The sequence below is a fragment of the Liolophura sinensis genome, chromosome 12, assembly GCF_032854445.1.
Source record: "Liolophura sinensis isolate JHLJ2023 chromosome 12, CUHK_Ljap_v2, whole genome shotgun sequence".
NCBI lineage: Eukaryota > Metazoa > Mollusca > Polyplacophora > Chitonida > Chitonidae > Liolophura > Liolophura sinensis.
The window spans coordinates 18,447,737-18,475,081 of record NC_088306.1 but is presented as its reverse complement, the minus strand read 5'-3'; the positions used below and the strand labels follow the sequence as shown (position 1 = coordinate 18,475,081).

At 37.8% G+C, this 27,345-nt stretch overlaps 2 protein-coding genes across 2 annotated transcripts in view; one reads left to right on the top strand and one right to left on the bottom strand.

The window, feature by feature from the left end:
- The window catches only part of LOC135479143 (collagen alpha-2(IV) chain-like), a 62,546-nt gene extending 44,613 nt beyond the window's left edge, over window positions 1-17,933 (bottom strand). Inside the window, 2 exon segments of the mRNA XM_064758899.1 lie at window positions 17,385-17,439; window positions 17,618-17,933. Of these exon segments, the coding sequence (XP_064614969.1) occupies window positions 17,385-17,439; window positions 17,618-17,628 (66 nt within the window). The 5' untranslated portion in view covers window positions 17,629-17,933.
- LOC135479752 (collagen alpha-5(IV) chain-like) overlaps window positions 17,906-27,345 on the top strand; it is a 50,709-nt gene continuing 41,269 nt past the window's right edge. The window contains exons 1-2 of the mRNA XM_064759657.1: window positions 17,906-18,002; window positions 18,953-19,029. Of these exons, the coding sequence (XP_064615727.1) occupies window positions 17,906-18,002; window positions 18,953-19,029 (174 nt within the window). The remainder of the gene's footprint in view (window positions 18,003-18,952; window positions 19,030-27,345) is intronic.

Below are 27,345 nucleotides of genomic sequence, written 5' to 3'. Positions count from 1 at the left end.
TCACTGGCCTGACTTCCACAATGACGACGACAACGCACATGTGGCTGCCAGCCCCGCTCGGTCACGCAGCATCCCAAAATACAAAAGTACAACCACGGAGGAATGATCTGGGGATGCGAAGACTCATACACGATCATGGGTCTGCTATTTCCTATACCCGCTCCATGATGCCAATAATATCACTGTTACACTTTTTAGGACTGGCCCAGATTCCATTTCTCTCACACCCTCTCCTCTCCCTGACACACAGTAGTGTTCTCCTTAATACACGCACTACCAAAAGATGAATTCTAGCCTAATATGGCGGAAATCCTTCTGTCATCGTCATTGTGAAATGCTTGCAATTATGCTGAGTCATCAGCAACTGAGGGTGAATCTTAACCCAGAGGAAACAATATACAACAGCAAAAAGCTGACTGCAAAGAGCTACAGTGTTGATAATCAGGGTGTGGCTGTGCTATGAATGTCAGGGAAGAAATACTGTACTGAAATCTTGGAACACAGAAATGATCAATGCTCAAGTTTTCAGCAAGATCAAGTAGCATTGTACCAGACCTGCAAAATATGGAGTCTTGTTCCAAAACAATCACACAACTGTGATTTTAAATAAATCATGTTATGTTTTCCAATATCTTTTCATTTTGATAACTTTCTCATCTGTAAACTTGTCAAGAAAAAAAAACTTGGGTAGACATTATATATATTACATGTATGCCTACAACAATGTACACATAAGTGCATGTGACGGTATAGTACAATGTTCAGCAAAACTGTGCAACACAGAATTACATGTCGACGAACTTTGCACATCTACCTTATTGTAAGATTGGCTAAAACCTTGTAAATTTGTTAACACTGAAACCTCATAATTCTCTGCATTTATTTATTTATTTATTTGATTGGTGTTTTACAGCGTACTCAAGAATATTTCACTTATACGATGGTGGCCAGCATTATGGTGGGCTGAAACTGGGCAGAGCCCAGGGTGAAGCCCACGACCATCTGCAGGTTGCTGACAGACCATCCCACGTAGGACTGGAGAAGAAGCCAGCATGAGCTGGACTTGAACTCACAGCAACCGCATTGGTGAGAGACTCCTGGGTCATAACGCTGCATTAGCCCATTAACCAACTGAGCTCCATTTATAAATGCCTTGCATCTTTATTTGAAAAATAAAACATTGTAATTTTAGGCAATTATTAAAACCTTGTAGTACATGTAGTATTACATGAATTTTAAAGCCTTATAGCTCTGTGTGAATATCTAAGATTTGCAATTTAGCGTGAAAGCTAAAGTCTTATAATTTTGTGAATGGAAGCTTAAGCCTTGTAACTTTGTACGAGTATACTTGAGACTTCTAATCCGGTGTAAAAGCAAAAGCCTTGTACCAGTTTTATGCCAACACTAAAGTCTTGTAATTTTGCAGGAAGACTAAACCCTAATGGGTTTGCATGGACAGTCTTAAAAGCCTTGTAGTTCCTTGTGAACACTGTAACCTTACCATTTGGCCACAGGAGAAGCCTCCAGCTTGCAGGCTATTCCCGCTGGATCTTGCTATTTATACCAGTGCCTGTGTGTTGGGGCAGAGCTCTGCTGGGGCGGACTCCTAGTGGCCCACAGGTGCCACTATCCCGCACCAAGCTCTGTTTGTAAATAGACGATACCGCCGCCTGGCTCAGGCTTTTGTCAGACTGATGTGATGACTGTTCGGTTTTGTTGGGTATTTTTTCTGGCACAGTGCTTGAATCATGCTAGCTATTTGTACAAGTACTTTTCATATGATTTATTTAACTCAGCGACCCAGCCATACCCAGTACAAATGGGTATGAGGTAAATGATTCCACCAGAAGCACCGTTCATCACGTAGTCACACCTGTACATACATGTACTTGTACATCTGTTAGCTTGATGCTGATTCACCTTACTTGAAAACTTCTCTTTTGATCACAAAAGCATTTTTCATTCTCAGTAACTAGGTACCAATGATGAGAACACAACGTGTACGTCTAAGCTGTGTCTATAACCGACACGTAGCTTGGAAATAAAGCTGTCGGTCTTTAAATTAACTTCTCAAGGTCAACAAATTTTAAAACATTAAAATTCATTAATCTGCATATTTTTTTGCCAGATTCCCAAGAATTATAAACACAGACTGGCTATTTTAAGTCAGTGTAAATGAAGATATATTAAATTACCCTAATTCTTTAACCTTTTCTCAGATGAAAGAGCAAATTTCAGGTCAATTTATGCATGTTTTTAATTTGATTTTCGAGGCAAAACTACATTGGTTGAATTTGCCTATTTTAGGGCTTAAAAAAAGTATAATTTTATTGGTCTACACATAATAATACCCTCACAATTTGCTTGAATAAACAACTTGCAAACATGTGAAAAAGATTGAAAAATTACAGTAAGGAATACAGTAAGCTGGGTAACACATGGTACCAAGGAAATCAGTCTTTGTGTACGCGATGACAAGAACAAACAATTAACATACTATAGTGCTTTCCCATATGTGCCTGTATTGCACAAGTCATAGGAAATTTGCTATTTGGGGGGTCACAGCAAAACTTTTCTAGCTAATAATCCGTTCATTTGTCATGTCTGGTTGTGATTAGGCCTAAAGCGGCTGCCTGCTTAAGCCAGTAAACTGATCCCTGGACTACTTTCTTGTAAAGGTCAAGTGCGGTGTACTAATACGAGGCCATATACTCAGTAACAATTAAGTGCATGTGAGTCTATCAGTTGTGTGAGGCGGTGTAACAGCAAAGGTCATTATTATCGCTGTTAAAACAGTTAGCTTTGTAGCGCCCCCCCACTCCTCTTTCCCCAATCTGCGCTAGACACGCAAGCTGAGTCACAGGAAGTGCCCTTACCCCCGCCCTGTTGTAGGGTACAGTATCTGCTCCCACACTTAAGCATACTTCCAACAATAACAATATCACAAACTCCTTCCTACAGCATTTCATTTACATGTCTCATCACAGAGTCTCGATACTCATTGCAACTTCAGATTTATTACTTTGCAACTTTTCGATGTATCTTGTGATGTTATTCTATCAACCTCTAAATGTGTCTTGAGCAAGGTATGTTAACATTTCTCATTGTCAAATAAAAATATGAAATTTTCACCTTTCATGTTTATTTAATTCCAATTGATCTATATGGAACAACGAATTAATTATTCCAAAAAGGGTCAGGTACAATTTCTCTCCTTGCTGGACAAGAGAAAAAATTTATCTATATATGACAAACCAAAGATGAGGCATCAATTTCAAAGTTTAAGCCTTGAATCAGCTAACAAACTCTACATGTTTCACCACACGGCTCAGGCTGGTCAGTATATGAAATGATTCAACATCTACAGGAATTTTTGACAGATTTTTTTCAAATTTATTTCCCACCCATACATAAATCCTCCTGCTCAGTAACAGGAAGAGCCATACACTAACCCTGGCTTTACCCAAAATCTGATTGGAGCAATTTTTTCTGCGCTTTTCTGGTAAACCTTATCCTGTTATATCACATGCATGAAGATATACCCTAACCCAAACACTGCATGCCAGATAATTGAAAGGAAAACAATTAAGAAATTTTTTTCTTTACTATTTTTAACTTTAGTGTTAGTCTCAGTCTCCTGTACCCATCCATATGCCGGAACAGATTATTCTAAATCTTACACCTTTTAAAACCACTAAAGCACTTTTTTTCCATGAAATTTATGCAAGCATTTTTCATGAAAATGAGACTAAAAATGATGTGTCCCTTAAGATGCACAAATTATAGAACTTCACAAATTATTTCTCTTCGCCCCATAGTTCTCTCAGAATATTTCAAAATATTGGTCGCAGTCATGATTGAAAAGGTTGAAGAATTAGGGTAAACAGAAAAAAACAAGAGTCAGGCTACCTTGATCCTTTACAGTTTGTCTTCCACTTAATTCCTTATTTTTTTCTATACATTATCATCAGAGCAGGATTTGCCAAAAGACTAGCTAATCTTATGTCTCTTGGAGTGTAATTTTTTCCTCAAAAATTGCATTTTAAGTAACAAATGGCAAATGACAATCATTAAATCTTGTTTTTCATATTGTCCTACTTCCAAAGTAACCAGACAACACCCTACTGAGATCACTGGAACCCACAAAATCAGGCAAATTGTGCCATATTATTTGAGGGCAAATTTTAGGTCATTTACGGTAAATGCAACTCTCTTGTACTGTGGTAGATCAGTCCCATTTCTCAAAGAGAAGTATATCGTAACTTCCTGTGCTTCTGTCAACATAATTACAAGCGATTCTTTTTTTTTCAAGTCACATAATTTGAGGAAGCAGAACGTGTTCAGAATTAATGCCTCTTGTATGCTTAATCCAACATATGCTTCAATACTTCCAAAAGGCTATACAAGGATGATTTCTACACCAAAAGTTTACCATTGCAATCTTTTGAATGGTGAACTCAGCATTTAGTTAGTCAAATCAATGATTTTTAATAGTTTCAGGAGCTCCTCAGGTAAACAGACCAACCTGCTGAATAAAAGCCACAATCAATCAAGTGAATGTAGGAATCAAAGGGAGCAATCTCATTGGTCAGGCACCAATTTGCCGTGAACAGAGCAATGAACATTTAGGCAATTCACCCAATGATGGCCGTAAATGTCATAAGTACAATGTACATGCAATTCAGCTGCCACTTTTAACCTTTGACCGTCTTAAATCTCTGATGGAAATTCTTCCATACAATTGTACGATTGCCATGGGGGCAGGGGTAGGGCGTTGGTGTCTTATTCTGACTAAATTAACATGGAAGAGATAGGGAAAATATCAAGAAAAATTAAAAACCAGGTTTCAAATTCTGGCTAAATCTATGCATGGAATCCCTGAGTTTGACACCAAGGACAATCTGTTTGAATCGATTTGACCTTGAGGTTCTTCATTCTGATTCATTTGACATTGAGGTTCTTATTGCCTTCCATAACCAGTTACTGGAGGCCTTGACATCAGCACAAGTCTCTAAACTCCTGTCTGACCAGATTGTGCATAACCTTGGCAATGCATGTTGCACATGGCCTGTTGCCATGACAACTGCATATGGCCCACCTCTTGACTTCTTGGGTTACCACTTTTCTGGACTCTAACTGCTCTGCTAACCACAGACTCTAACTTTGACCTACTCCATGACTTCATACGCATAACTCTCCATGTCTTACATGTATGCACCCAAGAGCATGGCTATGGGAAACTTTTCTGGCTTAACTGAGCCTAATGTGTCATTTCCTCCCCTCCACCCCCTCTAAAACTCCTCCAAAAGCACCTCCACCCCTGAAGAAAAGGCTGACCCAATTTAGACAATTTAGACATCCAGACAAGATATCTTTAGTTTTTGGGTTACTTTGACTGATGACTAAAACTGTATTTAAGAAGTATTCACTTACCGTTCTATAACCCTTCAATGTTTTCACCCATTGTCAAGGTGTTTATTGCAGCACATTGTGAGTGAATTATTTGGTGTAGACTGATAAAATTATACTTTTTGTTAAGTCCTGGAATTTCTCCATGGAACCAATATATTTTTGTCTCTGAAATCAAATTCAAAAGATGCATAAACGACAATGAAAGCTTTGCTTTTTCATGCGAAAAGGACAAGGAATTAGTGTAAACCGAGTTGTCATGTGTGCCCTAATTCCTCAACCTTTCACATATGAAAGAGCAACTTTCAGTACAATTTATGTACATTTTTAAATTGGTTTTGGAGACAAAACTACGTTGGTTGGATTGGCCAATTTCAGGGCTTACACAAAATGTGTAATTTAACCAGAACGCACAGAATAATGCCTTCAGAATAAGGTTGAATAAACACTGGATGAAGAAAGGCGAAAAGGTTGAAGAATTACATGATCGATAAAGGAAACCGGAATACCATGAAGAAACACCTTTACTTTATGTTGCTGTATCTAGCCCATCAACATTCAAGAGAGAGACAAAAACTGTTAGATCAGGGGTTAAATTCTTCCAAAAATCTGGTAACTATTAAGTTTGAGGGAGGTCCCCGGTGGATCCTACTCCCCTTGTAGTCTTTCTGATCTACCCAACCACCCTCTCCAACCACCCCCTCCCCCACCCTGCCACCTGGATCCCATACCTCAGGCTCTCTGCAGTTCCGGACTGGAAGACTATTATAATTAATAAAGTTATAACTGACGAACATATTAAAAACAGTATGTAATTGCATATGGTATGGGAAGTATCAAATATTTGAAGTACACAACTGCTATACTCAAACTACAGAACATCAAATCTGTTCGAGTCTGCGGTTAGACTTACAACTACTGTATGTATACAATGTATTTATATCATTCCTGTTCTGTGAAACGGGTTGATTTTCACCCAGAGGATTTCCTTAGAGGAAGTAAGAGGCCAGTCACAAGCCTTCTCCAACAGGGGCTTTCTTGAGGCCCACTTGATCCCGCCCTGGAACCCCAGACAGCTGGGTCAGAGGTCATATCCTCATGCTCTAATCTCTCATACTGAACACCCAATCTCCTCAAGATGACATTTCCTCACTTCTTCCTGATTTCAATCTTAGGGGTAATATGTCACACATGTGGATTTAGAAAGTACTTGAGCTACCAACATGAACGTTTCTCTTCTTTCAAGAAATTTTACAACTTTTAATCACCAGGGGTCACTTTTCACAAGTTTACCTCTCTGCAAGAAAGACTTTCTTTTCGGATATGACATAGATCAGATTAAAACAAAGATATTTATGCAAGATATCCTGAACAGCTGACTCAATGACTATTTTATGCAATGTTTTCCGTTTAACTTAAAACCAAAAACCTTCCACCTTGCATAACCCATATTTGGTATCGGTGATACAGACATTTTTTGGCCCAGCAGTTTCAAATTATTTTCTCCTCATGGCTGATGTGATTGTAAATTAAAAGCTTGCCTATACGAAACTTATACAGTAATGAAGAGGAATTTAAAACATGAAATTTATAACATGCAACCAAAATTACCTAGAACAGCTGTTGGGTTGTAATTTTCTTTTTCACAGATTTTTCCAGAGGTGCATGAGGATTTTGCAAATTAAGAAAGTGAAGCAAAGCTGTTTGAATTTCCACCGAACTCAAAAGTAATGTGCACAATGATCTACAAACTGTCCCAGACAAAAAAACTGTAGCGCTGCTTTTAGGTACTTACAGCAGCTTCTCAAAGAGGGCCATTTGCTTTGCAACCACATCAAAGTGTTTCATTCTTGTCAACAACATGCAGTCATGTAGCAAGCCAGTATAGGATGCATCTACCACATCAAGGTGGCTTTCTCCATAACAAGTGGTTAACCACACAATAGTATCGGTTGTCCATGGGTTATTTAAATGATCTAGTTTTCTTAAAAAGCTCTGAGAATTAACACAAGACTTTTATTACATGTAATATCTGTAAAGCCATAAATTTTAAACTGAGTTGAAAAATAAGGGGTAAATTGATCTAGTTTTCTTAAAAATCACAGAGATACAAATACAAAGCTTTTATCACATGTAATATCTGTAAAGCCATAAATTTTAAACTGAGTTGAAAAATAAGGGGTAAAGCGATCTAGTTTTCTTAAAAATCACAGAGATACAAATACAAAGCTTTTATTGCATGTATATGTTGGTAAAGTCATAAACTGAGTTAAAAAGTAACAGCAAAGTCTAATGGTATACTAGAATTAGATATCAGAGAAAATTTATAATTGATATATGCGTTGCCTTATCTCGCTTACATCAAGACTGCATAAAATTATGACATCATAATAATAACAACAAGAAGAACATCTGAAAATGAGGGAGGGCATTTCCCAAGGGCAGTTCCTCTAGTCTGCGACTAAGCACAGTGCTTCACCTAAGGATTAACATTTTTCTGGTGACATGTTTAGTTAATTCTGATTGGTTCATCAACCTTACAGGGCAGCTTACAAGTTTTTCATGAAGTTTGATTAATTTCTTCTCAGAATATCTTCGGCTTTGGTTGCAAAAGTATTATTCAAGGGACTTTTATTGGCTTCTGAAAATGCATTTTTTCATACAAAACATTAGGTGATATATTTCATATGCATGTGACATTTAATTGAGTAATTCAAAAATACAGGTCTTTAGCTAAGTCTTACTAACAAAATTATTAAACACAAGTGTAAAAAGCGGAAACTAATTTTTGTTTGTTTTTTTCTTCGTTAACGGATGACACCTATCAAGAAAATGTGATTTAGAGGTATACACCCAGTTTTTTCACCTACTTGTTCAACTGGAAATTTAAGACCAATTCATCTTTTTTTAAATCATCAAATTTCTTACTCCCCGCCCACCCCTTCTCTGGCTCCTGTTAACTACCCCTCCTGGATGTGGGAGTGGAATTGATGGAACAGCCAGCATATTTTAAGACCAGAATTAGGCTTATAACTAAATCTTGAATGCCAGACTAATACACTGTATATAACAGACATATATAAATGACATGCTTAAATGCCCATACAGCACTGCTAACCCTTGATATATCAAAGGTGACTTAGACTTGGACTGCCAGTTATTAGCATCTTTGGTTTAATAGATGTCAAGTCTCTTGTCCAAAGGTCTCTAGCCAATCTCCACAGCCCTGTTTTGAAAGGGGGGCAGGGATTTCTCATGGGAATAAAAGAGTCAAGTTTGGGGGGAGAGATGTTGGGGGGGGGGGGGGGGTCTTCAGAAGCTAGGGAGAAGGATGCAAAGCTTACATGAAGGCATCAGCAGCTGAATGGCCACCCTATACCAAACAGCCTTGATATATGTACATATAAGCTTAGTAGGGGTTGGACATGTATACATATATATGCACACAGGAAGTCTCAATTAGTTTATGTGGAGAAAAGTCGTAAAGACTGACATATGGAATGAATTGACAGAAAAATACGAGCTTTAGATAAATTATACTGCTCCTTCCTTTGTGCAAAGAGAATGGTTAGAGAGCAAGAGGGCAGGGTGGGAATGGGGGGGGAGGGGCAGGGAAGGAGGGTTTGGGGGAGGAAAAGAGGTAGAGCCAAGACATGTTCAGGGTACAAGTACTTGTGTGATTATAACAACAGAATTTCATTCCCACACTCCCGTTACACCAATGGTCTCAATTAAAATTGGACAGACATGCCTCATTGTTAAAAAGCTGCATGTACTCCAGTTTCAAGAAAAAAATTCTGGGCTGAATTTTTTAAATTGAAAAGTCACAGAAACCTATCATAAAATTGAACAGAACACCATAGCTCCAAATCTTTTTATAATGTATGACACCATTTCATTTGTGATGCACAGTACCTTTTGATGTGATTTATAATTATTACACAATTTGAATTAGTGATGAATAGTACCCAGTGATGTGATTTATGCTGAATAGTACATTTTGATGTGATTTATTCTGAACAGTGCTCTTTGATGTGACTTATGCTGAATAGTACCCACTTGTGATTTAAAATGTTACCACCATTTCATTTAAAATGGATAGTACCCTTTTGATGTGATTTATGAAGTATTACACAATATGATTTGCAATGGATAGTACCTTTTGATGTGATTTATGATAGATTGTGCCCTTTGTTGTGATTTATGATGTATTATAGCATATTGGTGAGTATAACTGTAGTGTCCATAACAACCAAAATGTTTCCTTTCAATTTGTCCTATGTGATGTGAACTAATTCCTGATCATGATGCAACATTAAAATGTGACAAATGTGGCGATAAGTTACACATTTTTGATACAATGATGTAAAAAGGTCTTGGGAGCTTAGCCAAACACTATTTGCGGATATTCGCCACTGCTAGATGACACCACAATATGTGCTTTTAAATTTTAAAAAAGCAGAAGTGGAAGCCACAGTAAAATGTTATTATGTAAGGGATTCAGAAAAGATGTGCATACAGTATACAACTCTTAACTGTCTCCAAGGCCTTAATTTCAGTGATACCTTTCAAAATGCTCAAAATAAAAACTTTACTTTCAGTTTTCCCACCAGTTCAATCTTTCCTTACACAAGACTACTTGAAGTCATAGAACTCTGAGAAGGCAAATGTAGGTAGACACAAGGCTTTTCATTCCAAGTTACATGTAGCTTTCCTCCAGATATATTCCCTCACCATACTGTAGTACCAGACGCTAGCCTTGCAACAGGTCAGCTATATGACTAATAGCATTTGATATAGTTTGGGTTTCTTAGGAGGGCGTGACCCTTTAGAGCTCACTGTACCGTAGATAAAGTGAAATATCACTGGTTAATAAGGCTGAAAAATGCAGTGCAGCAGAGTTAGAAAGTGCTGGTGTCCAATGTGGTGTTGGTGTCTATTGTTGTGTCAGTGTCCATTGTAGTGTCACTCATAACATTGGTGTCAGGATAATTGCTTTGAGTTTTCAGCTGGCAGTTTTTCAGGATTTAAGCCCAGGCAATCAGACTGTGAATTTTAACTGCCTTGAGGCAGGGTGGGAATGCGGAGGGGGGGGGGGGGGTGGCAGTTAGGGCTTGCAGGCTAAATCCTGATAAGTGATTATTCAAGGAAAGCCTTACTGTTTAGATGTAGATCAAGTTTGAATGTTTTAATATCAACTCCTGAACATCCACAATGGTGACCTCTTAAGGTTCCCCAAAACCTTTGTTAAAATGTCATCAAAAGTCCAGAAACAAAAAAGAAAAATAAAACATAAAAAACATAAAAAATAAACTTAAAACAAAAACCCATTACAGTGAGAGGAAATAACATACCCGTACATGTCTCTGTATGGCACTGAAAAAGATTCCTAAAACAACATCTACACTTAAGAAGCAAGCATCGAATAGTAGATATAAACACACGTACATGTCACAACATGCTTCACTTGTCCCATTTGGCCTACATACATTGCAAACAGAACACATTTCAGTTTTTGCCCAAGATACTAACGGAATGGTATCAAATGAGAAAGAAAGTGTTTTTTTGGCACAGTTAGAATTTTAATGACACCGTCATGTGGCAGTCAACCAGTAAAAAGTACTTGTTCATGTATGTGCATCTGTTCTCCAAACTGCACTATTAGAACAACTTTATAAGGTATCTCCACCACCCAATCCAAAGTCATTCCAGAAATAAAAGTTCAGAAATGAAAAAACCAGCATGGAAGTGAGCCTTTATAGTTCGTGGCATGTATTCATCCCTGGGAAGTGTGCAAATAATAATTATTAAGTACGTTAATTTAAAGTCCGTATTAAAAGTTCACTATTTTAAAGCATTTCAGAATCTCTATCATGTGACTTGTGGAAGCCACTTAGAAAAAGTGTTATCAAGCAAACCAAAGCACTATGGGAGCAAACATGAAGAATTCAGTTGGGAAGCATCTCTACCTCTCAACTAACTGGAAGTGTTATGCATAATGGTAATAATGTCTCACTGGTTGACAAGTAACTGGATGATTTGTGAAGTACTTAAAGTGGATTAATGTCTCCATTGTTGTCAAGTAACTGGAAGTGTTATGCATAATGGTAATAATGTCTCACTGGTTGACAAGTAACTGGATGATTTGTGAAGCACTTAAAGTGGATTAATGTCTCCATTGTTGTCAAGTAACTGGAAGTTATATGGCCAAATGTGAAGGAATCAAAGTGGACCAATGTCTCTTGGTCAAATGGCCAGTGTCTCTGGTATTCATGTCACTTCCAAATGTCAAGCAGTCAAAATGGACCACTGTCTCTTCTTGTCAAGAAACTGGAAGTGTAATGGCCAAATGTAAAGCATTCAAAATGGACCAATGTCTCTTGTTGTCAAGTAAATGGAAGTGTTATGGCCAAATGTAATGCAATCAAAGTAGGCCAATGTCACTTGTTGTCAAGTAAATGGCAGTGTTGTGGCCAAATGTGAAGCAATCAAAGTAGGCCAATGTCTCTTGTTGTCAAGCAACTGGAAGTGTAAAGGACAAAACTGAAGGAGTCAAAGTGGACCAATTTCTCTTGTTGTAGAGTAAGTGGAAGTGTTATGCCCAAGTGTGACTCACTCAAAGTGGACCAGCGACAAATGCAAAACACTCAAATTGCCGGTGTCTCTGGTTTTCACATAAATTGAAGTGTTAAGGGTAAGAAAAGGGATACATTAAAATGACCAATTTCTCCGTCAAGTAACTGAAAGTGTTATGGAAGCAAATGTGAAGCGTTCCAATGGCCAATGTCCTCATAATTGTCAACTAAATGGAAGTAATACAGAAACACATGTGAAATCAGAAACAGTATGGGAACAAATGTGAAGCACTCAAATGACCAATGTTTCTGGCTGTCAAGTAACTGGAAATAATATGGAAACAAATGTGAAGCACTCAAAAGGGCACTGTCCCTAGTTGTCAACTAAATGGAAATGTTATCGGAACAAATGTGAAGCACTCAAATTTGGCCAATTCTTCGAACTGTCATGTAAAATAAACATTTTAAATACAAGCACTGTCATGGGCCTAAATCATGTAATTAACTGTTCATTAACTTGTTTAATCTAATGTTTGGAGCAAACATTTGCAAATATGGTAAACCAACCCATGTAGAACAGAATGGATGCCTGTAGGATGGTTTTTCTAGCTTACAGAGCAAACACTCAGCACCAGGGCTCTATGATGTACTAAGGAAAACTGGATACATTTGGTCTCGGCCCACACTTTTCCCAATCCAACCCACATGTGGTCTTCGCCTGCCATTCACCATCATGTGAACTCATGAATCACCTCTGCAGGCTTCACTTTGGGAGACTTAAGGGCGGCTCTCTACATGCACACCCAGCAAGGCAAACTGGATGGTGCTTACATTTCCCAACCAGGGATGAAGGCAGGAAGTATAGAAACAAATCCAGTCCTGAAATACTATGGTTTTATAAAGGATTATATTATATTATTATATTATATGTGATAATGTAGCAAGCAACCCAGTATCAATCAGTCTGCTTAGTTATGGTGTATTTTAGAATTATATATGTAGTCAGAGTTTGCAGCAGGCTACCCTGTAGCAAACCATTAACCTGGAATTGGCTTTCCAAAGTCGGAATATTATTTACTGATCTCTGTAAGCTAACCAGTAGCAAGCCCATAGCCTGCAATTTGTTTGTCTATAGTGCACCTTTCGAATGATTGTGGAACACCACTAAAATAATGTGTCGCTTAGCTGGTCAAAGCATACACAGAATGCAATAGACCCAACTGCCAAAAGTTAACTGAATTATAGTGGAATGCTAGGAGCCTGCTACAAGTGTGGTAAAATATGGTGCTTCATTCAAGAGATTGGAGAATATACAAACGTTGAAAAAAAATCTGAACTTAACTTTCATTTTCTTGTGGAGTTATCTAAACCATGGCAAATTGTAACAGATTGGACATCTTCCCTAGGTATTAAAGTCACTTTAATAAATTAGGAACAACAGACCAAAAATGTAACGTGGATTTAAAACCAAAATCTAGTGTTCAAATGTAACATCAGTAAAATAAATACAGCTGAAATGAAAAAAATGGAATTCAAGTCAGCTGGAAAAAAATTAGCATTTCAAGTGTTCAGGGTCAGCATCAGATTTTTACAAGCTGTCAATAGAGAAAACTGTACAAAGAATCATCATTTTTCTTGTCATTAATAACCATTTAAAATTGCGTTGCCTATTCCATCTTGTAGATTCTGTTCTAAGCAGGGAAAAAATATTAACAGCTTTTTTAGACTCGAGGGGTGAACAAGATTTTGAATTGGCTAATAGTACCACAGTATGGATTTGTCAGAGACAATTCTACATAAAGCTTACGGATTATTGCAAACCCCATTCCTCATATATGTGTGTAAGTTAACTTACTTTACAAGTCAAGGGCAACACTTGGGATAAACCGCGAACTAAATAGAAACCATTTGTTTAATAATTCTCACATGTGTAGTAAGCAGTGAGCAGCAATCAAAAATGAGGCAATTGTTTCAGAGCTTAATTACTTTCTTCCCCAGCAAAAACAAGATGGCTGCACTTCCTGTCTGTCTGAACTGTGAACCACAGGAATGGCGGTCACAGACGGGCCATGTGTGTAGGTGGTACACCAGAAAGGGCCACAGTTTTACAAAAAGGGGGTTCCCACAAACCAGAAAAACCACAACTCCTACCAGTCCGCATTCTTCCAGGCTACTGCCTACATGACGGTTACTTACTGACTTACCCACTCATTGCTTCCCACGGATGTTAATGTACCAAGCCATTGTGCAATACAAGCAAAGCTATTTCCTGGACAACAAGTATAGCTTTTTGTTTAATGATCTTGGAAAAGTCTTTAAAAAGGTACAATTATAAATCAAGATTCTACATTTCACTGCTTTAAAATTTTTTTGGAAAGCTCTAATTTGACTTTCTAGTATTTGACATAATACATTAATGTACTGAAAACTGCTTAGTCAATAGTCAGTAATTATAGCCTTCACAGTCTTCTTTGTACCAGAGCAAGAAATTATGTCAGAATGTTCAAATTGTCCACAGTTAATTAGCTAGTAATTATAATGAAAAAACAACACATAATCATATATGTAAATACTCTGATGGGGATCTGAATTTTAGTCTTTGATTATTAAATATCACTGAAGACATCAGTCTTCACCAAAACACAATGATTTGCAATATGGAACAAAAAAGGAATCTGGTTTACATAATGGCCCACAAAAGAGTTATAACACTGCTGTAGTCTTCAACATGTGATTTCTTTCTTTTTTTGGTTGCTGTTTTATGTCGTACTCAAGAATATTCTTTGTAGGTGGTCTGAGAAATGCATTTTTCATAATAAATGTATTCTACTGTTTCCTGTGCAAAGAGCTACGTTGGCCTAAATTGTTATCTTCCTGATCATAAGCTTGCAGAGATAAACACAATTTATCAGCTACATGTATAAATGGTGGTATACTTTGTTTCTGAGTTCGTAGAGGATGAGTGCAATGAACGCATGTCCAAATAAATGCCATAATTAATGTACACTTTGGCAAAGTTTCAAAAAGATTTTTTTTTTGTTCAAATCATTTAGTAGAAGAATGCAGCAAATCTGTCAGTCATTGTGTCACCCATCTGCACTGACATAATCATACAGCCGCCTTAATTGTACAGGAAACACTCCAGATGTCTTGGGCTCATAAAGTAATGGGTGAATAAATATTGGTGGAATATCAGTGAAATTATAAATATTAAGTTATGTGAAAGTCAACAAATCTCTAGCATGTTGTATTTAGCCTAACAAAAGTACTTATCTGTAGTACTCCAGCTGTTAAGTTCAAGTGATCATAATGAGAGCAAACATGTACATGTATATAAGCTGGGAGGAAGTGACTACCTATAAAGCGCTCGTTGTCTTCTTGCACTCTGCTTTTACTCTATTGCACTCTATTCTTTTTTTTTTTTTTGGCTTAGATATGTTACGCTTCGTCTTTTGATTTCTCCTTCTAAACAGATTTAAAAAACCCTTTCCATTGACTACCTACAAATTGTTCCTTAATTCAGTTACAACAGAGTAAAATAATTTATAACATCACCTACCACTACTGCATAGATTAAATATATTATTCCATTATTTCAGTGGAATATGATGCCCTTGTTGACCGGCTGCTGTGAAGGTACAGGCAAGTCTAGGCTAAGATGCAGTTTAGGTGCTTGTGCACTCATGTGTGATTAAAGTTAATTACCTTAATCCTGGACCTTCTTACCCGTGCTGATTCTGTATCCAGTGACATTTTGCTTATTTTGCTTATTCTTTGCTTAAGTTCAGACAAGAAAATAAAGAACTATAATATTTATGCAGATAAATTAAGATGTAGTTGTATAGTTAAATAACATTATCAAGAAATAAAATGAAACTCAGATGAAACACGTTTATGAAGATATAGCAACCAATAAAAAAAAAATATTGGAATGTGTTTTACAAGATTTTACATCAATCATTTTGGACAGTGACAAAATTGCAAATTCTAACTTACATACAAATAATGGCATTTAATAAAGTAAGACGGAAGTGATCACAAAATGAGAGTGAAAAAAAAAATTGGCCCATTCCACCCTTCTCCAATACTGGAGTGAAGAAATCTCAGAATTTCAATTTCAACTTCAAAAACAAAGTTATTGTGTCTCTCTTCACAAAATCAGTACCATTCCTGCCTGATCCAATCCAGTGCCAAAACATTAATATGTATCATCAGACATTATAGCAGAAAATCAGTCATGGATAACAATCAATTACAAAACTCATTTTTATTAAAGTTTGATCCAATTCAACTCAATAGCTTTAACATACATGTAAAAGAAAAAGAAAGAGTAACCAAAATTAAATGTGTTTTTGCTTGTACATAAATATTTGGGAAAGATTAAAGATTTAACTCCACTGGTGTTCTAACGAGCTCCTACATGTATGGTAAATGGAAAGACAGCCATCTGTGGAAATATTAGCTCAAATGAAAATAAAATCACATACATGAAAAAATAACTTCAGGGAAAAGCATTAAAGATTCATATCTTCATCCTGGATATATGGGCAACAAGAAATGTGGAGTCAGCAAATAGCTGAGAAAAAGTAATTAAGTACCACACTACACCAGATGAAGCCATAAATCTGTGGGGTGGAGGTGATAGGAAGAGACAGGGTCCAGAACTGATCCCCTCAACTCCTAGTCTGCAAGGAGCTTAGTGAAATATAGGCAGCATGGCTGCTGAATATATGTATGTACAGTGTATAAGGTTTTGGGTGGTGGGTTGGGGGGGGGGAGTTGCACTGACAGTAAGCATTTGGGCAATGCCCTCTTTCTGAACAGCTGGCTTCAGGCAAAGGGAAAACCATGCTGGCTGAAACTTGATAGCTTTACCAGAAACACTGGCACCAGTCTTAAGGCAGGAACTGTGCCACTGGACAAATAATTGCTGCTCCCTCAAACAGACATGTTGATAAGAGCATGGTGCTAATACGATCCGGTGTCAAACTAACTCTAAAACATTCTTGTATCTTTTGTCTTCTTTCTCGCATTGGGTGTAAACATAAATAATATTGGATGTCAAAGAAGTAAACCATCCAGCAGAATGTTAAACACTACAAATCTGCAGATACCCTACACAGTGAGACATATATATCGCAGTAACTACACCATGCACTGCGATTTTAATACACTGCAATTTTTCATGTTTAACAGTAGCTTTTGGCAATGAAAAAGCTACAGAAACAAAACCTAAAACAACCATTGTCAAGTACCAATATGTGCATGTTCGGCATCTATCTGATAACGTTGCATCATTGACGCGGTTGATGTTGCCTTAAGACATATGCTTTATACATATGCATGTATACTGGAGTATTATTGGTAAAATAAAGCACACTTATAAAACCAGATACTCACTGCGGACACTGCACAAACGGAAATGAAAGTTAGTAAAAGAATCGCCCATCCATGCCTGAAAATTAAAAAAAAAAAGAAGACATAACTTTCTTCGTTCATCATCGCGCTTTAGCTCAGCATCTGTATACTTAACACCAACTGTGCAAAACTTTGGCCAGAAATTCTTGAGCGGTAATTCAGTTATTTGTTTTCTTACTTTTAAACACAGCTTTAATCAGTAACTAAGTACTTACCACGAATACATGGCCCCTGAGATGTCTCCGATGGGATATCGGGGGTGAAGTTTGGGCAGACTTTATGGGGGAAGCCGATCTAAGGTATAGCGTGCCGGATCCAGTCAGATCCGAACGCACAAAAGTTTCTTCGGCTTTTTTCCTCCCTTTGGAAACGAACCGTCCGTTGTTAATGCGGTCCAAATCCCAGCCGAGAATTAAATCTCAGCCTTTTCCAAAAAAGCCGTCTTGCTTCTGCCCCTCTCACACGCTCTCCTCACAAAAACGGCGAAGATTTACAGAACGACCATGGGGCCTTTCCGAGTTCTCCCCTCACCGTTCTTCTTGAAGACTACGAGCTTCAGACTTACGTTAGTACACGGGCAAGGATACCGACTTGGGGTAGGTGGGCGGGGCTTGGACCACCAAAACTACATCAATCCAACAGTTAGGAGAATTCACATCCGCCCGGCCTCTGTATCTCATGTGAACCAATGTGCTGAGCATATAACATATATTGACGTAAATAATACTTATACCGTGTAGGTTTTAGGTTCCGGTTTACGTAATAAAAGAGGGCTGAGTCATATAAGTCACAGCAACCCGACCTTTAATTGCGCTGACTCTAAAGGAATGTCAACCATTTCCCATGTTGGGAAAACTTTGTAAACCTTTACAAGGTTGCTTTGTGGGGGGCTAAAATTTGGGGAACAGAGAAAAGGGACATTTTATTTACCGCTTTCGCCCCGAATCATTCAAGGAGTGGCGATTTGGGCTATGATGAAAGTTACTATTGTGTTTCCACATCACATCTGTTTTCTCCATATGTGACGTAGAAATTTTGGGGGAAATTCTCCATCTTCATCTGCCAACCTCCTTTGATTGACAGCTGAGTGACTGCTTCGCCGCCCATCGCCCCTCCATCATCTCGGGGCGCTGAGAAATAGTGCTGCACGAGAAAATCACTCTCTCAGTGATTTTGTGGAAAAGCAGCGCCAGCTTTTCACTCACCATCATCGGATTAGACATTTCTAAACTTTTATTGCAGTTTTTCTGGAGAGCGCAAACGGATTCGTTGTGGGAAAAAGTTTGTGTTGCCATTGAAAAGTAGTGCGCGTAAAGTCGGAGGAGGAGCGAAGTGCACGACAGCTTCTGGGATTCTGTATGCATGTGTGTCTTCGGGACTTGCAAGATGGTGGAATAAGAAAGCCGTGTGAAGTAGAGAGACACGGCTACATGAAAGATCGCGGATTCTAAGGAGGTGGTGAGGATCCGACGATTGCGTCTACCATCGGCGTCCACTCCAGAGGAACTAAGGGGGTTTCTTGTGAACTTTGATATCACAATGAAAACAAGGGACGTTCGTTCCCCAACAGTCGCTCATTGCCTTCCTCTTGCTCATTCTGGTCTATGTTAACGCCGTCTACGGAGCGGTAAGTATACATTCATATATTTAACGGTATTTTTTGTTTCCATCGGGTTAAGAACATCAGTCTAGACTACAGCCACATTTTTGCGGCTTTAACTTAACCTCATGCTGATTGTAACTCTAGTGTCGCGTGGTTGAATTAATGGGTTGCGCTCTTCAAAAAAATTGGTAAACATCTCTGAAGAGCGTGCCGTTGGAATCTTGGCATCAGGTTTAGGTATGTGCATGTATAAATTTTGATTCGTTTTCGAAATCTTTATTCTCTCAGTAATTAGTTTGAAATGTTTAAGTTATGAGTGACTTTCTGTATCAAATGACAGAAGAGAAAAACGACATCGCTCCATCCCGCTGTGTTACACAGTCCCCAATCTGACACCGCACACATCCACAATCTTGATAATTTACTGTAGCCAGCTTTGCTCGAGTTAGAAATAATGTTCAGTGTCAAATTGTCGAATTACACTGCCCAGTTGGTGTAAGTGTGGTTGAAACACGGCCAGCTGTACATAGATAAAGTGCATGGTGTATGTATAATACAATTGAGTGAGTGGATCCGGGCTTGTATCGAATGTGATGAAGATAAGACGTAGGCCTATTGACACGCCTGTTTCGCGTCGCCACGCGGATTTAGGTAAACTGAAACAGTTGGTTATTACGTAAGACAAAGTATACTTTGTATCAGTTTTTACAAAATTCTCTGCTTGTATTGTTGACACAGGTCCTTTAATCCCTTTAAGAAGTTTAGTCAGGGATAAGCAACATTACACACACTAAGGCTCACTCAGCCTCCGTCTTTCGCCAATCGGCTGCAACTTGGCGGGGAGCAGTCATTATTTGGTACATTGACCTGTATTTCCAAAGAGGCTTTTGCGACTGGGGTGCTATCGGGTTTCGCTGTAGATAGCATGGAATACTTCAAAGTGTTGAGAAATCAAAGAAAAGGAAACTCTGAAGTTTAGAAAATATAGTTAACTTTACTTTCTTGTATTGCAGCAAAAACAAGAGACAGTATTATATAAATTATGTTAAACTGAAAAAACATTGCTATGAAAATCCCTTTATACATAGGATACACACTGCCTGGGACCATTCAGTTGGGTTACTTTCAACTAGATCCAGTGAAGATTTAGTTAGCAGATATGTTCAAGTGTTGAAATATTTATGAACCTGAATAAAAAAATAAAATTTAAAGCTGTCTTAAAAGTTTTGTTGTTGAGCTATTTTGTTCCTCATTTTTACCAAAAGGGACAAGTGCAAAATATATGTCTACATTCTGTCATGTAATTTTTGATAAAAGAAAAGCACTTTGATTTCCATGTCCTTTTTTTTGCAGCTTAATTCAGTTTTGTTTTGTATATTTTGTGGTTATTTGACATCACTACAGATGCCCCCAATTTTATATTGTTGCATCCTCAATAGGCCTTTTACACTTTTATCTTCAGTTTTAGTTAACTGATATCCTTTAATGTGAGTCATGTAGATTCACTTCCTGTGTCCATTTCTTAGTCCTTCACCTGTGAACTATAGTAGAATTTAATTAAATTTTCAACAATTTTCTGCTGACTTGAATTTATGAAAGATTTGTTCTCTAATAATGCAATACTTTTTGCTTCTGTGCATTGAAGTCCAGCAATCTTGGTCAGTGTTAAAAAGATTTTAAAAATTCATTTTCCAAAAAAAAATCCTTCCATTGTGCACTTTATATGATTAAAAGTATTTCTGCTTCTCTAAGAAATGCTGAAAAATCAACTATTCCTTACTGTTTCCTTTAACAGAAGTCAGTACTGTATACATAAACAATAATACTCAATATCCTCTCCAATCCTTAACATAGACTACGAACATCTTTGTGCCAAGAATTGAATAGATTCTAATCAAAGAATATCATCAGTAATATAATGACATTGTTATAATAATTGCTATTGTGGAATTTTGAAAAGTTTTACAAATATGATTATTGCAGTACACTGCATGTGCACTTTGGTTAATCAAGGATGTAAAAATGAATGTTTTATACTGTTCTCTGAAAACAAGTTTTGTCTTTTGGCATACTGAAAAAAGGGCTATGAGAAACTTTCTGGATTTGCAAAGTTTTGCAAAAATAGCATTGCCCTGCTCTTTGGAAGAATTAATAGCACCAAGTTCCATATTAGACATATTAGAGGGCCTAAATTTTTCATCAGTGATCATGTACTTTAGCAACTTCCCTTATAATCTCAATTCTTTAGTGTAGCTAGTAAGTGCTGAGCCCGTGGACTGTGTGAAGCCCACTAGCTGCTGGCTTGGTTCATAGGAAGAGTAGCTGACTGTGAACATGTGGTCTCTATAAAGAATAATCTTATACCAGAAGTACCTAGTAGCCAGCAGGATAGCCCTGCTAGGCTGGATGTATGTATGTATGTGTGTACTCTTGAGGGTACAGAGGTGGGTCACATCTGTACATACTGTGCATTCTGTGGGTGTGAGAAAAGATGGTCAAACATGAATCTCCACCTTTAACTAAGCTTCACACTGGTCTTTTTAAAGCACTTGAACTGTGTTGAAAAGTCACTGAAAATAAATATTTTGATCTGTTCTTGAAAGTACTTGATTTTTGAATGTTAAATATCATATTACTGATTTTTTTTTTTTTTTTTTGATATGGACACTTAAGTATATGAGCTACCAAAAATAGTACCCATTAATTTCCATATGAAGTTTTGTACTTAAACTGAATGGTCCTTGAAGGTGCTGGAAAACATAGGTTATAGGTCCTTGAAGGTGCTGGAAAACATAGGTTATAGGTCCTTTAAGCTGCTGAAAAACATAGGTTATATGTCTTTGAAGGTGCTGGAAAACATAGGTTGTAGGTCCTTGAAGGTGCGGGAAAACATAGGTTATAGGTGCTGGAAAACATAGGTTATAGGTCCTTGAAGGTGCTGGAAATCATGCATTATAGGTCCTTGAAGGTGCTGGAAAACATAGGTTATAGGTCCTTGAAGGTCCCTAAAGGTGATACAGAATCACAGCTGATTGGCTGTGTGTCCAAGTGTGACCAAGGCTGCAATATTGAACACAGGAAACCCTCTCTCCACTGGCAACCAATCAGCATTGATTCTGTATCCTATTAAATTAATTTTCTTTCATGGGTAGGCACATTGTTTCATGTTTTATGCCAACATGGAAAGGTGGGCTTTTAAAACCAACAAACAGAAGCTAGGCCATAAAGAAAACAGTATGTTGATTGGTGTTTTACCCCTTGCTCTTTAACACTTTGTTTATGTGAATGCAGTGAGGAAACTAAGTGCAGGGTATCCACCAAATCTCAGCCAGTATCTGACTTAAAGTTCACAGCTATGCCTGGGAGAGTTGAATTCAGACAAACAACCTTATTCATCAAAAACTAGCTTGCAGGTCAAGCTAATGGAGTGAGTGAGTGAGTGAGTGCTTGGGGTTTAACATCATGCTCAACAATTTTTCAGTCATTTTTTTCAGGACGGATTTCCACCGCTTTTTTTATCTAGTGCTGCTTCACTAAGACACCTTACCGAAGGCAACTTAGCCACTTAGGTGAACAAATACATACTCCAACAGAGACTGTGTGTTAAGTCAACTGCTAGGCAGTGACATTATGTGTCAGCCTATAGTGTATTTGAACATATCATACTGTGCCCTCATATGCTTTCCTAATCAAAGGGTAAAGACAGAGAACAGTCAGATTGCATATTCCTGACTTCAGTATTTTTGACAAAATGCCATTTAATTACTCATGGTTTGAATCTTCAACCTTCTTCAACCTAAAAAGCACAATTTATGGGTACAATTGTTGTGAAAATGATCCTAAATATCATGTGTTTGTGTCACCAAAAGTGCAGGCTTCATAAAGCTGTACAATGTATTTGTGTGCACCCCAAATTTATCTCAGAATGTTTCAAAATATTCTCAGCAGATGCGATTGAAAAGGATGAAGAATTAGGGTACTTATTCTTAAAGGGATACAGAATAAATTCTGATTGGCTGATGTAAGAGATAGGCAAGTCCAGATTATGCCTGGCCTGAGCTGAATTTTAAGTATGGTGCATTTATTCAAGGGTGCAAGATTTAACCCAAAAAATCCTATCTCCAGTACCAACCAAACAGGATTGATTCTGTATCCCTTTAAGTACCATGCTAAACACTAATCAGTTAAATAAATAAATGAATAAATTTATCACCAAAGTATTTTTGACCTGTAGCCAAGAAAGGATTTGATTCCATCTGTTGAATTTACAAAAGGTTTTTAATATCAGTGAAAGATATACATTATACAGAATTTATGTAAAAATATTTATGAAATACCTTTTCAGAAGAGCTGAAATTTTTAAGTAGTGAAAGGGTGGATTTGTAGAAAAATTAGGCAAGATGGTCAGAATGTTAGGAAGTTGGAAATAGAATAGTCTTTGATGTTCTGGTGGGAAAAAGTTTGTGTTGCCATTGAAAAGTAGTGCGCGAAAAGTCAGAGGAGGAGGCGAAGTGCACGACAGCTTCTGGGATTCTGTATGCATGTGTGTCTTCGGACTTGCAAGATGGTGGAATAAGAAAGCCGTGTGAAGTAGAGAGACACGGCTATGAAAGGGTAGGGATTTCTGAAAGAATTAGAAATCTGGTCAAAATGTTACAAAGTTGGAAATAGAATAGTCTTTGATGTTCTGACTCATAAATGGTACATGTTTGTTCATTTGTTGATACCTTTAACGATGTCAATATATTTATTTATTTATTTATGTAATAGTTATTTTACGTATGCACTTAAGAATGTTTAACTTGAATGATGCACTTAAGGATTAAGGGTGGAGGAAACCAGAGAGACTGGAGTAAACTACTGCCCTGCCCTAAGTATAACTGAGCTAGAACCAATTTACACAAAGCCATTACTGACTTAAGTCAAAATTTGAAGTACAGTCCGTTAGAGCTTATTTTTCGGCTTTGGAAAGTAAAATTTTGTCCTCTCCAGTAGCTTCATCGTAAAACAAAGGTGTCCAAATTTTACCTTTCAGTACCCAAAACTGAGCATTGTGAAGAGGTTTTAAATTGTGACTTAAGTCAGAAATGGCTTTATGGAATTGGCTCCAGTATTTAGAAATTTATTTATAAAACCATGCCAATTATATGTTTGACTCGCATTGAAAGTGTCATGGTGTATATTGACTAGATGGACCAGTAGTTTTGATAAACTATGTCCACATACCTTCATACACTGGGACACGTGTTCTGATAATTGTGACAATGTCATGAGGTGGTTTTATTCCTCCTGTTGATCCCAACCTTCATGACCCTCCTCACTGTACAGGGAGTCTTGCACTTGTTCTAAACCCAGCCAAACTTGGACCTGATTTCTACAACAGGTCACGATTTTATGAATCAGAACACCCATTGTTTTTTTGTCTTTTTCTCACCCACTGAATGGAAAGCATGGATTTTGTTCATGTGATTTCTTAAGGTTGCTAATGCTCCCGTGTTTCCGCAACGGAAGTCTTAACTCTCCACTGGGGTCAGGCAGTAGTCAAAAAAAAAAGGGAAGTCTTCAATAGCTCTCTCTCTCAGCTCACCCCAACCCTACCCCGCTAAAACTGAACTTGCTTAAGCCATTACAATTTCCTGAGGAATTTCCATCCAAGTTAATTATAATCTAACTGCACCTTGTAAGCCAAGAAGGGCTGTCCATGGCTGAGCCCGAACATGGGACCAGGGAAGAAAAATTAATCGCAGACCTTGCAAATTAAACATGAGTCAAGGGCGGAGGGTATTTTTTTCTTTTAATTTTTGCTGCTAGCCATTTGTATTGAACCTAGAACCTACAAGGAATTTCTGTAGTAAATTTGAAATAGTGAGGAACTTCAGGTACTGAATAAAGTCTCTTTGTTACATGAACTGAAACTGTGACTTAAGTGAGACTTTAGCCAGGCCAATCAGGCTTTAAAACCCACACTGAAAGGCTAAAACCCACACTGAAAGGCTAAAACCCATACTGAAAGGCTAGCCTGTTAGAAACATTGTGAAAATATTCACTTGATATCGGCCTCATATTATATACCCCAATGTCTCAACCTTTTCACATATGAAAAATCAACTTTGAATACTATTTATGCGCATTTCGAGTTTGGACTCAAAATTACATTGGCCAGTTTCATGGCTTCTACAACTACATTGACCAGTTTCAGGGCTTCTACAACTACATAGGCCAGTTTCAGGGCTTCTACAGCTACATTGGCCAGTTTCAGGGCTTCTGCAACTACATTGGCCAGTTTCAGGGATTCAACACAAAATAATGCCTTCACAATACGCTAGAATAAACGCTTTGCAAACATGTAAATAGAATGACAGAATATATATGTGTACACATTTCATACCAAGCAAAATACTGACTTTTTACCGAAATTATCAGCTTTGAACTTTGCATTTAAAATTTAAATTTAATCACCTGAAACGATGTATCTTAATAACCAATTAAAACAATTTTGATAACTCCATGGATACATTTGCTACAATATATTATATGTTAATAACCTTTCATATTTGTTTTGGTTAAAAAGTATTCGTTTTATTCCACATTTTATGTTGAAATATAGTTTAGATTTGTTTGGTAGATGTTGGAAACTGATTATTTCTTACTTATACATTTTTGGGGGTTAAAAAGCTTTCATTTTACATTAATTTTGATACAGTGTTTGAATATAGTTTAATTCTGCTTGATGTTGGAAAATAGCTGTGTAGCTTTTTCTTTCTTAAAAAAAGTCATTTAAGTCAAGTCACTGATGGAATATCAACTGTCTGCCCAGCATCATTGAAAACTGATGACCGCTTTTCTCTTGTGTTACCGGTTTTATTTCCTATTTGCATAATTTCTTACATACCTTTGTATTTGGGAGCTAGTGTTAAACATTGTTTTGGAAATGGATCTTGATTATCAACTTGGAACGCCCTTTACGGACAACGAATGGTGTACGAATGTCGGATGTCCAACATGACACTTATATTTGGTCTCTATACATTGCTAGTTCAACACCCCACCCACACCCACTCCCCACCCCCCACCCCCACCAGATTAACATGGTAGACAAGAACCCATTGTTTAACATTAAAGGCTGAAATATAATCCAAAAAGAGATAAAGCCAGTTTTGTATGCCATGTGTTGTCACTTCTCACCCCTAACACTGCCCATGTGTTCTCATTCCCCACCGTTCCCCCTCCCATTGCATTCCAAGGAGTTAGTGCATCCTCCACCCTCATCCTATCCTACCCACCCCCACCCCATTCTCCCTCTGCATAGGCAGAAGCCTCCTGTAGCTATAAACATGTCCAGTACCAGGCCACCCCCTTTCTGCCTCCTTGATGATGCTTAATGACAAAAGTCTGTGAACATGTGGAGCTAATGCCTGGGTGCCCAAAGGTGCCCTTCTGGGTCTGTTTATGGGTGGGGGTGGGGGTTAGGGTAGGCCCTTGGGAATGGTAGCAGAGGGGGCTTTTCACAGACACTTTGTCAGCAGTGTGGCCTATATATAGGCCTACTCATGTGACCAGTAGGTATAAAATTGAACATTTATACTAAAGTTTTCAAGAACACTTTTTTTCCCCAAGTTGTTCTCCTTCTGTATGCTTGGTATACATCAAAGTTAGTATGAGATATTATTGGGTTCACAAGCTGTATCACAGGTATTGCAGAAATGTGACCTATGATGTTTGACATGTGTCAGCGGTGAGAGGAAGGGAGATAACTCATTGCCTCATGTTCATCTTCATTTTTCTGGGCTAATAGACACCATTTGTGCCAGTAGACTTGCACAGAGCTACTTCAGTCCTATCAACTGCCACCCAGAAACCTAGGATTGCTATCTTTACACATCTTTTGAACTTTCCTGCTGGACAGGCTGACATTTAGAAAAGTTTAATATGTTATGGGTTTGAATGGTAACAGAGTATGTAAAAACAGGGGCAGACCTGCAGGCAGGGTTAACAGAGTATGCGTGTGTGTGTGTGATTGATTTCATCAAAGTAGCATAGAAACTTCGGGTGAAAGTTCTCATCAAAACTTGACTAATTATTGACAAAGTGGAAAATGAAAACTATAAAAACATAGTGAAAGGTGAAGAAAAACTGAGTTTTGAGTAAATGTGTGAAACATGTCCGCACAGCATGTGATATTTGTCATAATGATTTGTCGACTCCATATTTCACTGGCCCCGATAGCACAGTTGGTAGAGCGTCCGCTTCGGGAGCGGTAGATCCAGGGTCAATCCTGGGTCGAGTCACACCTTAAAAGAGGAAGTTTTAACTTGGCATTCAGCATGGAGGGGCATAGTG